General features: G+C 42.0%; 1 protein-coding gene across 9 annotated transcripts in view; it reads right to left on the bottom strand.

The window, feature by feature from the left end:
• The window catches only part of TTLL5 (tubulin tyrosine ligase like 5), a 140974-nt gene that overhangs the window by 109459 nt on the left and 12703 nt on the right, over positions 1–18812 (bottom strand). For 8 of the 9 annotated variants that reach the window (XR_009818935.1, XM_061998318.1, XM_061998321.1 and 5 more), the window contains 3 exons: positions 5295–5396; positions 5076–5167; positions 2882–2989 (listed from right to left, as the gene is read on the bottom strand). Coding sequence is in view for 8 of the 9 variants with exons in the window: in XM_061998318.1 (XP_061854302.1) it covers positions 2882–2989; positions 5076–5167; positions 5295–5396 (302 nt within the window). In the remaining variant the exon portion in view is untranslated. The remainder of the gene's footprint in view (positions 1–2881; positions 2990–5075; positions 5168–5294; positions 5397–18812) is intronic. The other variant, XM_061998322.1, reaches the window with a different exon arrangement.

Below are 18812 nucleotides of genomic sequence, written 5' to 3'. Positions count from 1 at the left end.
TCAGTGAGTACAGAAAATTTTGCTACACTAGACGCTGGCAAAAATACAAGCTGCACCCAATTGGCTTCATGTCATCCCTTACTAAACCATCCTACAGAGAGATTTTTCAGGCTGTCTGAAAGCGAGGCTCACTGCCTTTCCTAGCCCACCCAGAAGTGCTTCTTCCAGGAGGGAGAACAATGCAGTCTTTAACTGGCTTGGGCATATGTATCCCTATCATACCTCCTGCCCAGAGATATCATGTCCCTCACTCAGAGCAAAACCCAGTTTCTCTTAAGGAAAGCTCCAAAGGCAAAGAATGACCCAAGGGGTGACTGGCTTCAGGACAATACAATGGTTCAGAGTCCTGCAGCACACTTTCTCTCCTCTGGAACTACTGGTTAAGATGATTTTTACTCACAGTTTAATTTTACATGAGCAATTACTAACTAATCATAAAGAACAAAATAGATACTTGAGATCATATTGTTAATAACAATGCAAGAATAAGGCAGCAATATCATGTAGGACTTACTTGCTTTGTGATGCACTTCAGAGGAACAAAACTAATGAGTATCTCGAGTCCTCTGAGAACTGATTATTACTAGAATGCAGTAAATGGCCAAAAGGGGACTCATTACAATCTTTCCACAAACTGTCAGCAACACTCCACTTCGACATTAGAAAATGAATCATCCTGACCCATCAGTCTCACATTCTAGACATGTACATGTAGTTGGAACCATACAGACTATCCTATCAGTCTTACTGAGTATGAAGAAGCCATGAATGGAGTCTCTTCCCTTAAATCTAGAAAACAAGTATATTACTACAAAAACAGTTACTTGGGAAAGGAATGAAGGATTATAGCAGGGTAAACTGATAAAGAAATAAACTGGGCAACCTAATCTAGTCAAATAAGTACTTGTGATTTAATATTTTTAGCAAGAAGGTGGCAATTGTGCTGGAGTTTTATTCCCTAGAACATCATAACAAAGACTAGAATAGAATACCTATAAAATTAGTCATCTTCTACTAGCAGCTTTCCAACAAGGCCTACCTCTGTATCTGAATCTCAGATACAGGTTTCTGAAGTCTGAGAAAGACTAATTATTTGAAAAGTTTCTCAGGACACACATGCAGTTTCATTGTTCACAGCCCAGAATGAAAAAAGGTTCTTGGGAACCTCTGCACGCTGCCTTGAAATCTTCATTCCCAGTTTTCTCCCTCGTTTTAACAGCTATGAACTTAGCCATTCTGAACATCTCCAGATAGAAAAACTGCCTTTTTTACAACAAGATTAGAAGTGGCAGAAAGAAAGTGTCAGAACAAGACTTGGGGATGAAGACTGAGTTACATAGCATGACAAGCATGTTCAAATCACAGCATGTTCAAATCCTTGGGAGAAGCACAACCATTTAATTGTGGGGGAAGGTGGCAGAAAGTATTGAGCTCTGGAAATGCCTCAGGCTCCCTAGGGAAGCAGTATGGCTCCTACTTAAGCTCTTTTTCTTGGGAAGCTCTTAATTTATGTTTACACTGAAATAAATGGAACAAAACAGTTTATTTATGGGGGAGCATCTGAGGGGGTGGTTAGTGCAGCCCTGGGGAGGCAGCAGGAAGTGGGATAACTTCGGAGCCAGGCCCAGTAGAAAGTACATGAAGAACATTAGTTTCCACATGCACAGCTCAGTGTAATCTAGAGACAACTACAGCAGGAAGAGGGAGAACCAAAAAAAAGAGGCTGTTAAAAAGTTTTTTGGTGTGTCTTTCTTTTCTTCAATCCAGTTGTTGATGTTTCTTAGTAGCTGATAGACTGTCACTTCACTAAAACTGTTATCTAACTCATAAATCCTTGTGTATGCCAAGGTTTTCCAACTTCAACCTCATGGTGTCAGACAAGAGAAGTTAAGGCCAGAAATTAGTTAAGGCTAGTTTGACAGGAGACATGGCTCCTCCTTGATTCTTGACTGTCTCATCACCCCTGAAAACCCAAAGATGACAGCATTTATGTTAGTGTTGAAAGCTCTACGACTGTCAATACTCAAGTGCAATGCAAGGACCCCACAAATGGATTTACCTGTTACAGTTTAAATATAAGCCACAATACCTACAAACAGATTAAGAGTAGCTTAAGCCAAACTTGGTCTTTGGTTTAAGCACTGACCAAAACCAATTCTAAATTAATTTCCCCTGCCTCAAGCCTCTGACTTAGTGTGTGTACCCACATGAGCAAAGGGCGGCTAAAAGCAGGAGGAGGCCTCTTTAGGGAAGGCTGGGAAGCAGCCACTGGAAAGCGGGAGAAGGCACACTGGTACCAGCCGCTGCCTTCTGGACCTCATCCCAGCATCTGTTTTGCCAGCCAGTTCTCAAATCCCTTTGCCAGGACATAGCGCTGCATCCAGCCTCTGCCAGAAGCAGGCTTTGACGCCACCATGCGGTGCTCTCGCAGAAGCACAAGCTGAAGCACTGACCATCACCGTCAGACCAGGCACTGCATTACACATTCCTCCCAGTCCTCAGACGCACGTAGGACAACAATTCAGAAGTACATTGCGCGAAATGGCTCAAAAGAAAATAAGAAATGCTCTAAAGAGACGTTCAATCATCCAGAGCCATCCTTCACAGGACACTAGTGGGGCAGTAACTTCAACTTCCCTGCACTCAGATTCCCTTTCAAGTCCCTTTTCATCTTCACATTTTCTAGCATGAGATTCTGACGAACAACACTGGCACCAGGGCAACTGTGATTCACTTCCCCTGCCCTCAGAGGCCTATACCAAGAAAAAAAGTCCCAAACAGTATCCAGTTTCCTTACAATAGGGAATATACGCTTCTGTTTTCTGCTAAGTTTCAAATAGCATTCAAGAACCAATCAAAAAACATGTTCCCAGTGCCTTACCAAAGCAGCTGCCACGATGTGAAAGAAATGTTTTACAAGCTGTGGCAATGGCCAGCTCAGCAGAAACTACAGTCTTGATAATCAGATCCTCCACACTGGCCATCAGTGCTGCAAGGAGGGGAGGAGGGGGAAAAAAAAAGAGAAAAAGCAGATAAGTAGATTGTGAAGTAGCACATAATATCTAGAAAAAATGAGAATATGCACATGGACAGATCTCTGTGAATCAAAGCATGTGAGAGCCTACGGATGGCAAAGCAGTGATGTTTGGAAATGCACACAAACAAAAGTACATAAATACATGCATAAGTAATCTAATGCCAAAATACTCACAAATGAGAATGATGAAAGTGAGTAAATGTACAGTGCCAGTAAGCAGAAGCATGTGGCAAGCACATCAGCCCAAGTCAGCTGGAGTCTGATATCCACCCACTCAGCATATTAGGAAGGATTAAACAAGAGTGGGTTAGTGAGATAAGCCCTTAAACTACAGAGAGTAAGCCACTGAGATACAGATTTTTTTTCTCGTGGAATTTTATGACATCATTGTTCTGTGATGTTGCATCTTCCTTTACAGCAGCTGTTCACATACCATGATTCACAAATCATTTCAAAATTACATCATTTGGTGACAGCTCCCAGTCCTGCTGACCTATAGATAATCTGCAGTTTCAGTAAGGAAGCTCTCTTCAGCTGCTTTAGGAGCCTGTAAACACTGCTCAGGAACAGGAATCTGAGCTGACAGAGGAAGCGAAAGGCAAGAAAAGATGCACATTAGATGCAGACCTGGATTCTATACTGGGCTCAGGATGAGTCATGCAACAGAAGGAACACCAGACTTAAGTTTCTGTTTGGAAGGACACACAACAGTGACAGGAGGAGGGAATGAACACACATTGGAGTCCTAGTCTGAAAAGTCAGTAGGGATGATAGGACAGCCTTCCCCACTCTTCAAAGAGAGTACAAGTAAACTGGACCTCCAGTAAACTCACACAGACATTTGGTAATCCCTGTCCCAAAGAACATCTAGTATTAACCACTTGACTAAGAGATCAATTTAGGCCTATGATTACTAGTTGTCATGCTCAAATGATAACACACAGGGATCTGAATAATTACAGAGGAGCATGCAAGGAAATTCAGAAGGGAAGGTCAATGCCAGAAGACAACTAAGTGGAAGCAACACAGCATGGAAATGTCTAAGAGCACATAAACATCTCAGAGCACAAAAATCTTGCCGGTCCAGACAAGGTCAGCATTTTTCAGCCAGCATTCCACCTTCCTATGGCCAGAACAAGATACAACAGAGAAAAGTGCAAGAAGCCTTGTAACGGATAGAGAAACCTGCTTGCATTGCTCAGCAGTTTACATAATAATGAAGAGTGTATGTTTTATACTTTAGGTTGGGATGGGGTGTGGAAATGTATCAATAAAAATACCTATGCATACACAGCTTACTGAAACCAATGGTGCGAGTGACTAGACAGCCATGCACACAACATGATGGGCAGAAAAGTCTACTTCCATCTGAAAGTCAGATTCAAATTCCTTCCTCCAACATCTAAGTGTTCTTGGGCAACAGTTGCAATATGGATATATCTGTTGTCAGTAGTGTTACTGATGCCTCAGTATCACAAGTAATTTATCCCTTAAAGGATATATATGGATTCTGCTCTGCAGATGCATTTACTCTCAGCAGACCTGGCAAAAGTGTGGAAGAGGGAGTATTTTATATGAAATACAGACTGAAATGAAAACACTCAGCAAAAACCTGAGCCATGGAAAGATGACACCACATCCAAGAGTCATTCAAACTGGCACAGTTCTCCAGAGGTTGGTCACTCATCAGACTGAACAGGCCATGGGAGCAGCAGAGGGAGGGAAGCTTTTAGAAGGAATGGAATGACCTTAAGAAACGGGAAATGTAGGCAAAATATTAAGAAACACACCCTGAGAAAGCCTCAGAATATCTTTGCAAAAGGGAGGGGGTAGGTCTCATCTCTGGGGACAGGACTCATCTCTGGGGACAGAGAATAAATGCACAGCTCTAGTGAGTAAGCTGTAAGGAGCAATGCTTCCCTCCATCCTGCTCTGGTGCTAAATGGGACTCGCTGGGGCTCTTCCCTGACTTCTTAGGAGTTGCACTAGCAAGATGATTAAGATAACAAAGGAATAGAAGAACAAGATCTGTACTGACCTGCAGTGTCTCTCCCCTCCTGTTTTAAGTACCTCAGCACTGCACTCATGCTCCACTTGTTTCCATAATCCTCTACTTCAGGGTCATCACAGCTAAAAATAAATGAAAGCAGCAAGTTGACACCACTGACCTACCTCTATGGACTTGCACCAGCCTAAGATCAACTTAGGTAAATTGACCCAGTCTCTAGAGATGAAGTTCCATTTTCCAGGCAAATACCTGACATAATTTCCACTCTTCTTGTTGACACTGTAGTTGGTCAGATGCATGAACTGGTTTTTAATGTTCTTGGATGCTTGGTCATACCTCACTGTTGCAAATCTGCAGAGAAGGATAAAGATTCACTGTATTTCTTCAACAAGTGACATGCTTACTAAATACAACCCACTACACAGACGAGTCAATAGCAGCAGCCAGGGAAAGAATGCATGCAATGAGACATTATAATGCAATCTCTCCTCACAATAAATAACAGCTTATTCTCAAGGGTCACATCCAGGTACATTTAGTCTCTTTTTCAGTGTCTTACAGCAGGGAGTTCCATTTGTTGTCCTGGGAGTTTTCACAGCCTAAAAGCTTACATACCATGTTAGGCACATATTTTCTCATATGTGTTCCTTAGGCACTGCAGCCAACAGGCCACTTCACTTTAGACAGTGTCAAAATCCCTTCGGTTTCACAATAGGACCTACTATAGATATCTAAGACCCACTGGTCTAGGGAAATACATACATTCATAATCATCACAATACATATGTAGGTCACAGTTTTTATCATGAAGTCTCACCAACTTTTGTGTACTTCAAGGATGCCTTAGGAAAGGCCGATGTCAAAACAAGTACACAGCCTACAACTGCCAATTCTCTTTCTCAAGAGACATCCAGGAAAACAGCTGCAACCTATAGGCCAGACCAATTCATTCAAAAAGGCAGCATTTGCTCCAAGGTGCTGTCATTTTCAGGGTCTATGCAACCCTTCCATATGTCAAAGATATCACCTAGTTGTGTAGAAAGAAAGGGACTGTGGGGGGGAAAAAAAAAAAAAACAAATCGCAATTAGGAGCAAGACACTGCTACAAGCTTATTTAGGCTCCATATGAACACTGTTACAACCAATGATACTAGTAAAACCAGCCTGTTTATTATGGAAACAGTGGCAACAGTGGTAATTAAAAGGCATTACCTGTAATGTAACCAAGAACCCCATCACGATGCCCTTAGCCAAACACTACCATAAAATTGTGCTGAAATGAATCAAACAATTGATTAAATTGAAAAAACAGTCCAGGATTTTTGTTTGCAAAGTGTCTAGGGATTTTTTTTTTTGGTTCTATGTTGAGAGTAGGTAGAGGGAAGTGGATGGGAGAGGGAGAAGGGAGTGAAAGGACAAAGGTAGTAGCTGGATCTGGTAGCTGATCTAAGTTGTCTATCCTGCATAAGAGTATCCGTCCTGCAAAGCAAGTCATCTAAACTCAGTCTTTTTCGCTGTTTATCAGATCAGATCAGTTCGCTGCGTGGGTAAAGAAATGCTTGTGGTGACACAATACAGTGGACACCACAAGCCCCTACATGAACACAGGAATACAGCACAAAATTGCACTGAAGCAATTTAAACAGCAATCTTAGCAACGGCATACCTCTTTAAGAAGGAGTTGAATGAATGATGAAACAATACAAGCTTCTGGAGAGGGGAAAGAGCTTCTGGGAGCTGCTAGTACAGTTGTCTATGCTACCCCTTCATTCCACTTTTCACTGTGCAGCCAGAAGGGAACTGATCATATAACTGCCAGGAAAGGAAAGTATCAACACAAAGAAGGGAACAGCAGCCAGGAAGAATACAAGACTGTTTCTCTTCATAGCCATGCCAGTTTGAAGTGTTCAAAATCACACCTTGTGCAAAAGTTGCTTTCTACAGGTGTAGCTACATGACCAGCCTTCGTCAATCTAAGGATGCACTGCACATCACCTGCTCAGTTGCATACTTCAGCCACTCTACTTGATCTGCTCCACAAATTATGTGGCCACAGGCAATTCAGAACACATCACATATCTGACTGAACAGTCACTTGAGCAAATATAGAAAAAACTAATTAACTTTCACTCAGATGCAGCTCTGTCCTCCTTCAGACATAACAGAAGAGTGTTACGATGCATAATCACAACACAAAGAGGGTAGTGCCTTCATATTAGGAGTAGGGCATAAAACTTAAAAACATAAATTTAAAACAATATCCAACATTAAGCAGAGGATAATAGTATTTGTGGAAACATTTGCAAAATCCTGCATCCAGACAAGGATATGCCATCACGTTATGTAGAATGTAATAGAACAGTTCCATCTGGAAGAGACCTACAATAGTTTTCGTATTTCTTACATATATTTTATATACTTACACACATTTTCTTGTTTCTTATTTTTTGAGAAAAATAAATAAAACCAAGATCAAGGGCAGAAGCCAGGCCAACTAGTTGGCTGAACAACTAGAATGAACCACTGCTTACCACCATACCTCATAACAGCAAGCATGTTCTGGTTCAAAAACACACATATACCAAAAAAAAGGGAGAAAAAACATCTTCTTTACTCTAACCATCTTACTATACCACAAAAGCTTAAGATGCCAATGTCTCAAAGGTGATAATGAAGAAAATGAAAGGGTAAAGGAGAAGTCAGATATATGCTATCCTAAGAAGCCCTGGGAAAAGGGAAAGTAAGCCCAAGACGAGCAGGGTTAATTGCAAGAGAAGGGGAGTAGATATGGTTGAAGCCTCAAAGCAGGAAAAGGGAGGCAGTGTTCAAGAAAAATAAATGGAAAGAGGGAAATTTGAGGCATGTGGCTGTGCAACGAAGTTAGTGTGCAGAAAAGGACGCATCCCAGTTTGCTTTATTAATAGCCATCGCTTTTCATCCTTCTCCTATTATTTTCCATAGTTCAGAAGAAGCTGAACTACACAAGGACATCTCACAAACTACATTAAAAAAATCCTTCCCTTAGAAAGAGCTGCAAAAAAAAAAAAAATCCTCATTTCTCAGTGACAACGATGACACTACTGCCCTCACTTGGTACCCTTTTTGAGAAATATCTCTATCTCCACAAGAGCTGTATCAGCAAATCCATTAAGATGCTGCTCATTAGATTAAATCTATCCTGAAATACACAAGTGGAAACAGGAAAAACAATGTAACTAGCTCTGAACAGCAGGGTTAAAAGAAGTTTAAAATATTTTGCACTGCATTTTTCTGAGCTTTAATTACACACAAAGTCAGAGCAGCTGGCAACCAAAAACAGTTTGGAAGTTTGCATCCCTTTTCCACATATTTCCACAGCTTAAAGTCTTTGATTTTCTTTTCACTTTAACTGTAAGTTTCCTGGATTTATCACTTCTGTTTTGAAAATAGTGACAACAGCCCTATCATGTATTTTTTTTCCTTAATTATGATTTCACTATCTCCACACCTTAATAATCATTTATTGGCAGCATTTGTTGATAACATGCTTTCAGACAGATCCTGGAAGATACTGAGCACAAGCAGTAAGGTACTTCACAAAGTTATAGTTCCCTCAATACTCTGAAGCACAGGGCAATTAGGTTCACCATGCTTATCAGCTTCTGATTTAATTATGCACATACTCAGAAATATGAGGATATGAACTTCTGGAACACATAGACAATACTTCTGAACAACAGTATTTCGTTGCCTTGCAAGTACTTGCTTTAGTTTCCTCTACAAGGACTTAACTATTAGGTGATCTGAGCTCCATGCCTGTAGAACTCGGATTTCCATGAAAAGCTATTCAGAAAGGATTTCAATGTGTTACAAAGCTCTCAGTATACAAACTGTCTCTTCTGCTAGGATTACTGTAATCTTAACGGATATGATGGTGTTGAGCAATGCATCAAAAACCATAAAACATTAAATGACTCAAATCTTCTACCAAAAAACCCCAACCTTTAAAACAACAGAATCAAATGCCAGCTTAACATACATTCTCCAAGAGCTGGTTGGACAGCCCTGATAGCTTCACGCCAAGAGCAAGACTGTAAACGGAAAATTCAAGTTACTCCCAAGCCTCTGTCAGTAACTTCAGGATGTTACAATTGTGACAGATCACAACATTGGCAATAGCCCCCAGCCCTTATACTCTGTTTTGCACTTGATTGAGATGGAAAAGCATTGCTACCACTGACATGTCAGTTACGGTTACCTTTAACACTCCATAGTACTACAGCTTTTTGTACAATACTTCACTGTCTCTTTTTTGCACTGCAGTAACAAGTCTACTCATCCATGACACTTGTTCTCTCCAAGAAAGACAAAAGACTTGCATGCTACAGAATGTCTTGCTTCAACAGAAATGTACAGGTTATTTTTAGAGACCCTAAGGTCATAGGAACAGGCCTTACAGAAAGAGTGGAAAGTAGGAAAATTTCAATGCTTGCAAAATTTTCTGTGATTAGAATAAACTCTTGAGAAATCTTACAGTCTTTTAGAGTATGATTTCATTTTGGGGCCCCTCTCATTTCCAGTGTTGTAGACCCTTCTAAGAATAAAATAGTCGACCTATCAAAGATAAGGGACAAGATTTTAAAAGTAATTTAGAATCTACACACTAAGGTGGCACAGAAAACAAAGGACAAGCCTGATATTTTCCCAGTAACACAATTTACCACAGGCACGTGCTTGCAACATTCTGCACGAGCTATTTTCCTAAGTACTAAAGGCTTTACGCCCAGGTATCTCATATTGCTATAATCCAGCCAAAGAGTGATGAAGGCACAAATAACAGGCCAGGCCATCATTGCCAGGATAAGACAGCTTCCTAGCCAAAGCATTACTTGTGGATGCTGCTATGTGGGAGACTGCAATCAGCCAGGATCCAAAAGTATTCCTAAAGTGGAGGAGGCTGGACTGTACCCATGCAGAGGCATATCTTCAGTCAAAAGAGACTATTTTATCGTGTGAAACTCTTCAAAACATTACATTCTTGTCATTAACACCACCTCTTTTTGCTCTGCTTCAAGCAAATCTTATGTTCCCCCACTGTGATTTCATCCTGTCCAATTTCCGGACTACTCCGTAGACTTTGTAACACAGAGACCTAATCCACTTAACACTGCTGTGTATTCTTGGTAGTTAAGTTTGTGGGGCCTGAATGGTTCAACAACCATATCCACATTACTTTGAACTCTTAGAATTTTTTTTCCTGTAGGACTTGTCAAACGAAATAAAAACAAGTTAGGAAGAGGTGAAATCTTCTAGTAGTAGTCAGATAGGAAGGTTTCCTGCCATTTCAGTGCATTCTGATCCCATCTCATCTAAAGTAACGGTTCTTCTTGTTAACAATGTGAAATATTATAGAGGCAATCAAGAAAAGTAATGGATATCTGTTCCATATCAGAAGGATATCAACTCTGTTTTGGCCTGAATTCAGATTTGCTTTCTCCATAATGCAGGTTCTAAGCACAAAGTTTTCAAAGTAGAATTTCTCCTATGTTGACTGAATTCTTTCACTTGCCAATGGACTTGGGAGTGCAGGAGATAAGCAAAGAATGCAGGATGAACAGTCTGCTATCACAGTATTAACCTGGGTCACCTCTGTGATATGTATTACTCAAATATAGCGCACAGCAGCAAGGACATAGGAAGAAGTTCTTCTGTCTTGATGTCAGATACTGCTTCTATTCACTGTATAAATGGAACAAAAATTGTTAATATCCCGGATACCCTTTATTAACTTGTTTTCCTGGCCTTACTGCACTCTCATTTTCTCAAAGATCCTCCCCTTTAATTAATCTTGTCTTTTTAAAATCTGAGGAAAGGGATAAGTTAAAAAAAATTAAGGACCCTTACTAACATGATATATAAGAGATTAGATTCCAAAAGCTTCCAAACAGAAATATTGTGGGAGACTGGACACAGCCAAGTCACACAGGCACATGCCAACTCAGATGAAGGCAACAACTGGCTCCCTTTACCAGCAACTGCACACTGCTACAGAGCTCACCTTCAATGACAGCACACTTGCCTTCCCCCTGGTTGCACTTACTCTTGGATCAGAGAGGGGGAAAGAGCAACCAAAAGCAAGCACTAGTGCAGCAATAGTGGCAGCATGTGGCTTGGGCAGCAGGAAGACAAAAATCAAGGGAGAAATCCTTACTAATTCCTTGATATTCCAGAAGTACTCTCAAACTTGACTAACAGTACACCACCTAGAGGCATCCCAGCTCTCTGCTTCCCTGTTGTGCTTCAGACTTTGCCTGTTAAAAACTACTTTTGGAATTCAGATACTGACAGATTACTACCCTCTTTCCCTCCTCATCTTGTAACAGTTCACTATAAGCCTAATAAGTAAGCTTAAGCTGCATCTTCAATAGGCCACATAGTCCACAAATGACATGCAAGCCCCTTTTTTTCCCCTGTTGACATAGCAATCTACACAACATGTCAGAGCCCACACTTATCTCTAGAAATCTCCAAACCCACTAAACCATGACAAACTTCAGTTGGTCCCTAATCCACTGTCATGGTTGAGGCCCATCCAGGGACAAAAGACCACAATTAGACTTAAGTACCACAGACCTTGGAACTCCCAAACGACAGGAAGGGCTTAATTGCCACTTATGGTCTTGTACAAAACAGACCAGGCCACTTAACTTGGGGGAAAAAACAAAACTTCATTTACTCCGCCTCAAACTAAAATATAACAAACAGATACACTGAACAGAAAAGCTACAGAGTAGGGCAAATCATGGAAGTGCAACCAGTTCTTTGAATTCGCCTTTCCCCTACCCTTCCTCTCTTCCCAGTTTCATTACCTCTTCCCCTTATAAGCAGTGCAGGTGGCAGTGATGAGGGCTGCAGTCAGTCCTTTCCTACACCCACACCACTATACTGCTTTAACCCAAACAATCTACCCTCTTACTGATACACATTTAGGCAGGACACTATCCAAGCAGTTGCACAGTGCTTTTTGCCTTATTCCCAGCACTACTTCAGGAAATTAATTAATCATGGAGGTAAAGTTTGTCATATGCAGGTCATTTTTTGGAAATACATACACTAGATCACTAAATATTTACATAAGATGTTACATGGTTTTGCACGAAACTTGGCAGCTCTGGAATGCTTGAGACATCTAGCCAGGGCCTGGGAAAGGAGAAGGAGAGAAAAGCTCTGGAAGTGGGAAGAAGGAAAGAATAGTTCATCTCTCTCAAACAAGTGCTACAGAAAAAGCACACGTTATGGTATTTTTTTCCAAGACTGCACATCAAGTTCCTGCCTACATACCCTGGAAATAACAACTGAAGTGTTTCTATAAGCATGCTCCTCACATTTTATCCTTGGAGTCTCTTTCTCAGTCTCCTTTCCCTCCCGTCCCCATGGCATTAGACTTTGACTTCCCTGTCAGTCTATTAGCTGTCATGCTGTTTAGGGAACTAAGAAAAGAAACAATATGACCTAGGGGAATTGTTCAATGGACTAGAACTGGTAGAGAAGAACCACAGATATTTTCATTTTTAATACTATCAAGGTCTGGCCTCCAAAATGCCACCTGGGACCTAGTTCCCTTGTAGTACACAAGACAGAAGTCTAGAGACCATCACAATCCCCCTATCTCCATGAGTATTTTCCACAGCATCCACCTGACACATCAGTTAGCAAGTGAGTATGAACAGGAGCCAAAGCTTTTAAGGGAATTATTAAACATTAAAAGGAGCTTTAGTGACATCTCTATAATGGCAGTTTCTCTAACCAATGCTGAATAAATTATTCCAGCAGTTCTATGTTAAAGAACAAGATCCAGGAGCAGTTTTACCAGATGCCTGCATGGATAGAAGAAAGAAAAAAAAAACCCACCTTATTTTTCTTTTTTATCTTTTCGTAACGAATTTGGAAGTTTTCAACTTATGCACTGCTATTAACAGTGTTTTGAACCTATGGAACATAAGGAAACACTATGAGGGTTACGGAGCACTGTCACAGGCTGCTCAGAGAAGTTGTAAAGTCTCTCTCCTTGGAGACATTCAAAAGCCATCTGGACATGGCCCTGGGCAACTACGGAGCCCTGCTTAAGCAAGAGGGGTAGGATCCAATGACCTCCAGAGGTCCTTTCGAACCTCAGCTACTCCATGATTCAGTGAATGTCTTCTATTCTGTTTCTCATATTCTCTAGTTTCTCATTGTGAGTACTGTCATCAAGAGTTGCCCGTCCTGATTCTTTAGTACACCAACCCTGTCGAGTGCAACAGTAGGGTCATGTAGTTATTCCCAGAGACATGCTATGTCTGGGTAGATCACATACCGCTACCAAAACACAGACTCAAAGGATTAGGTGGGGGCAGGGGGATGCAAGGAATAATCTGAGAACATGAAAGATGCCAAGGGGTCTACAAAAGAGATAAAAAATTAATTTACTACTCAGTATTTAGCTATCTTCAGAATTTCCTAAATATCTTATCAAGAAGACAGGTTGCTGAAGCTAGCAAAAGACATTTTTTGCTGGAAAATAGTGATATGCTATGTCAACATTCTAACTACACCACTGCAAGGTACAAAAATATTGCTATGGGAGCCATTTTCTCCTGTCCTTTTTACACAACTCTCAAACAAAAGAACAGTTATGAGAAAGCTCAAAAAGAGGAGGTTGTTCAAATCAAACCCTCATCCAAGGACCCTAAGAGTCAACATCCTATACCAGAGACAAGCACCTAGGTATCTACCGTGGGAAGGAGATTTAAAGCATATCACTAGACCATGACTTAAATACATGTGGTACAAGAGATATTTATATTGCTTATCTATTAAATAGTAGGCTTCCTTACAACTCTCGAACAGTAGCAGTCTGTGGCCCAACTACTCCATTTTACGGAGGAAAAATTAAGGCTAAAATCAGGTAACAGGTGTCTATATAGGCAATACATTTCTACTAAAAGACATATACAGACAGACCTCTCCAGTAATTCTGTCCGTTTGCCTTAATTAAAAAGCAAGGAAACGGCAGAAATTCTCTTGGCTTGATGCACTGTCTACTGGTCCAAAGTCCAGCAGGAACATCTAGCGAAAAACACCGTTCCACAGCTTCCATGCGCAGTGGTTGTAGCCTGACCCCAGGTGTCCATGCAGAAGTAATGCTCCCTAAGAAGCAGAGGCCTGTCAGGCAGGGGTTACTGCAAGGGGCAGCTGGCTTGGCCGGCTCTAGTGTGAGCGCAGCCTGTGAGGTAATGTGAATTCCTTGGCTCAAAGCAAGCACCTGAATCCTTTGGAAATCACATGAACCAAGCACAGAAGAGGTAAATATCCCAGTGGAGCCAGTGCTAATTAGGAAGCTGGCTACTGGAGGACGGTGTGATGGGAGGCTGAGGGAGCGGAGTTCAGTCAGCAAGATGGCAGCTGCCGTGAAGCCCAGCTGCCTGCCACACCATTATGGGAAACTCTCGTGTCTCTCTGGAAAGCCTCCCTTAGCTGCTGCACCTTGAGCTCTGCCATGCTTTTAGGCCCAGCTGGGCACAAGGACCATACAGCTGCTTGTTCACTCTCCCTGCTACCTGTGGTGAGATGGGGAAGAGAAAAAGGTAAACCATGGAAATTCCCAAGGTCGGGGAGGGATTCCTCACCAGATATGGTCCTAGGCAAAAGAGACAAGACTACTTGACTTGTGGAAGAAAACAAAGTTAACTCAATTCACCAGCAACCAAAACCATAATAAACACAAAAACAACACACAGTGGGGTGACAATGAAGAGTATGAGCAGCCCTTTAAGACCACCTTCCCCCCACTCCTCTTCCCAGGCTCAAGTACACGATCCTCTACCCTCAGAGATGCAAGGTGGCAGGGATTTGGGGGTGCAGTCAGTCTTTTCCCAATGGTCCCTGCTGCTTGTTTCTCCTCAGGGGAGGAGAACTCCTCGCCATTCTCCTGCTCCAGCACAGGGGCCCTCGTACCAACAGTCCTGTACGGACCTCTCAGACATGGGTTTGCCCTGAGGGCTGTAGCTCCTCACTGCTTCCTGTGGGGGTTTCCCTCCACAGCTGGCCCCCAGCGCAGTGCAGTCTGTTCCATGGCTGCCCTCAGGCACAGCCACCCCTCTGCTGTGGGGTCCTCCTGGAGCTGCTGATGACTTTCAGTCCCGACATTGCACTCTCAGTGGGTTGCAGAGGAACAGGCTGCCTTCTCACCACAGGCTATGGGCTGCTCAGGTATGGCACACCTCCTCCCTCACTCTTAAATAGTGATCACAGAGGCACCATATTGGCCTGGCCAAGCTGGAGGTGGGTCCAACTCAGAGCTGGAGGGATGTTTCAAGAACTTACAGGGGCCAGCACTGTAGCTCCATCGCCCTCCCCTTACCAAAAAAGTTGTCTACACACAATCCCAATATAAGCCCTTTACCAGAACACTTAGTTTCCAACTCAGTTTTGCCTTTGGCTTAGGTCTTTTTTTTTTTTAATCTATAGACTAGAGAGAAGTCTTCCTAAAACAAGGAGACATTTCACTATGAAATTCCCACACCTTGTCAAGTCCCCGATATGTCTGCAGGCATCGAGCAAGACAGGTCCACCATGCTTCTTTCTGTCCCACAAGGTGGTTCACAGACAGAAAGGACTGAAAGTCAGATGCCAGAGGGAGAGGCATCCTTAGTTGGCAAAATGGGGAAGGCTCACGGAGAGCACAAGCTATTCCTGACCTGATGTTCTCTTCAGTTGTATTTCAGACACAAGTCAGGCCTGTTATTCTCTCCTTGCATGGATGCCCCTCCAAAAGCTAGCATAATCCATCAATTCAACAGTTAGCTATAAGAGCAGTCTAGGGAATTCCACATAACTTGGTTTGGTGAGTCATCTTCAAAAGTATGTCAAAGTTTGTAATTAAGACTGTAGTTTATTAACAATGCACCTCTTATTCATCCTAGGATACAAAAGGTATGTCGGTAAATACATTCCACCACATATTTTGGAAACTCAGATAAATAAAACTGCCTAGATTCTTAACATGAATCCTGAGTTACATCCTCAGGAAAACCTGGACCAAGCTTGCCAAGACCATCTCACTCTCCAAACCTACACCTTCCATGCAAAGGTCCCAGCTACAGTTCTCCAGGTGGTGAATCACAGTTGGTCACTTTAAAGGATAACTGTCCTTTCCATTACCAAGTAACTAAATATCTGCCAGTTTAACAGTCGTATGGCGACACACTTACTGGGTTTTTTTTACAGATGTACTAGAAAAGCATTCTACACCACAGTTTTCAATCCAACAGATAAAGGTCTTGAGTCACACAGTGATGCTTTATGCCTGAAGTCCAACTTCAGTCTTGTTGAAAGCCTCCAGAAAACAAAACAAACAAAAACAAAACCCCATTCCACTAGCTCTAAACACATCACTGAATATCCCCAAACAAATCTATTAGCAGTGTTCCTTCCGGAGGTAAACGAAGCCCAAAATATGAAAGAAAAGGTTTAACAGTTTCAGGGATATGAGACCAGAAAAGTAGTATCATAATGAAAGATGAAAACATAGAGCACATTCACTGATACCATTCTTAGTAACTTTCTAGAGATCTGATACCTGACTCTGCTGACCTAAGGCTCTGCCTCTACAGCTCTGTCCCTACTGAATGCAGCTTATTCAAAAGGGACTAAGGTGGAAATAGCTACAAAAGGAACCTCCTCAATATCAGCACTTCTTAAGTTCCACTCAATATTCTTTTAGGGGATACACACACAAAAAAAAAAAAAAGCTTTGAGGTCAACATCTCCCTGAAAAATTGTACTTTAAAAAAAATAAAAAGAAGGCACACCAAATCCTTCCACACAGTACTTACAGCACAAACCAAGCAACATTAGCTCAAGGCTTTGTTACACCCCTCTGGATACACACCCTTCACATCTCCTTCAAAGAAAACTTTCTTGACTCTTCCACATGGAAAGTGAAACACAAGTTACATATGCTGGATCTATGAGCCCTTTCTTCTCCTCAGCACTGAAGCCTCAAATTCCACTGGAGATTATGTCATGAGAAATCTAGCTGTGCCAAGAGAAACCAGTCCCAAGGAAGTATCTAGTCAAACATCACAAATGTGTATTATATCCAGTCGATTCCATTTAAAGATCATTGCATTTTATGGGTTCTTGCTAGCACTCCTTTTTCTGGCAAAGGTCACTCAGGTTCCTCTTTTACTTGGAAAATGCAAAGCATAACACTGGGGGAATACTTGGGGAATGAACTGTTACAGAGTAGTGTAGGAGAAAGAGACCTGAGGGTCCTGGTGGGCAACAGGATAACCATGAGTCAACAATGTGCCCTTATGGCCAAGAAGGTCAATGGCATCCTGGGGTGTTCCTCCCCCTCTACTCTGCCCTTCTGAGACCACATCTGGAATACATGTCTGGTTCTGGGCCCCTGGTTCAAGATGGACAGGGAGCTGCTGGAGAGAGTTCAGCACAGGGCCACAAAGATGATGAAGGAAGTGGAGCATCTCCCTTCTGATGAAAGGCTGAGGGAGCTGGGGCTCTTTAGCTTGGAGAAGAGGAGACTGAGGGGTGATGTCAGTAATGTTTATAAATATGTAAAGGGCAGTGGTCAGGAGGATGGAGCCAGGCTGTTCTCAGTGATGTCCAATGATAGGACAATGGGCAATGGGTACAAGCTAGAATATAAGAGGTTCCAAAGAAACATAAGGAAAAGCTTCTTCATTGTGAGGGTGAGGGAGCACTGGAACAGGCTGCCCAGATGGGTTGTGGAATCTCCTTCTCTGAAGACATTCAAAACCCACCTGGATGAGTTCCTGTGTGACCTACTCTAGGTGGTCCTGCTCTGGCAGGGAGATTGGACTAGACGATCTGTCAAGGTCCCTTCCAACTCTGTGATTACCTTTCAGGTAGATAAAGAAAAAAGGAAAAAGAAAATTTAGAGAACAACCCAGAAGATTTTACCCTGACTATATTTCAAAGACTACCCACCTTGAGAAAGAAAACTCAAAACGTGGAAATCACCATAGTATACCACAAGCACTAGTTGAGGTCCTAGAAACAGATTCCTTTGTCCTACTCATGGGTCTCTCCTAGCACTTAACTTGCTCTGTTAAATGGAAGGCAAAAAAAGCTAAATAGGAAGTCAGAATCCAGTAGCCACAGGCTCCTCACCTCTGACCAACTCAATTTACAAGTCCACGGTACGGGAAAAAAATCGCTAAAGCTAAAGATCAGTACTGCCATCTGCTGGCCATACCAACAGCCCACCTAAACCTTTATGTCAACTTCTGCAGCTTAAATGCCGTCCTCCAAGCAGCGCTGCCAGCACTTCCTGCACAAACATAGAAGTGAAAAGTTTAAGAGTAATTAAAGATATTAGTTGCGATAAATTTATAACTATCATATGAAAGCATTCAACTAGAAGTCTTGCTACATGCCTTTAGCCATAACTGATACTACAGCTGAAATTGTTCACTGGGCAGTTTGAGTTCAGTTACAGAACTAGAGTTGTACTCTGGAGTCAGGATTGTCCTTGGAGATCAGAGATAACATCTCATTATTGTCTCTGCAGCGGTCCCATAGTTGTACTGTTACAGCTGATCTACCTCAGAGCAACGTTAAGATACCTAGTGCTACAGTTAGTCTCCATATCCTAGCTACCCCTCCGAGAGCTGTTAAGATGGGAAGCAATATGAAGGAAATGATAACTACTATTAGTAATATTGTGGTGTCCTGTACATATGTGTTCTACTTGTAATGTAC

Source organism: Colius striatus, chromosome 6 (genome assembly GCF_028858725.1).
Source record: "Colius striatus isolate bColStr4 chromosome 6, bColStr4.1.hap1, whole genome shotgun sequence".
NCBI classification, from domain to species: domain Eukaryota; kingdom Metazoa; phylum Chordata; class Aves; order Coliiformes; family Coliidae; genus Colius; species Colius striatus.
Note: the sequence above shows the minus strand (reverse complement) of the source record. Positions and strands in the feature narration are given on the sequence as shown.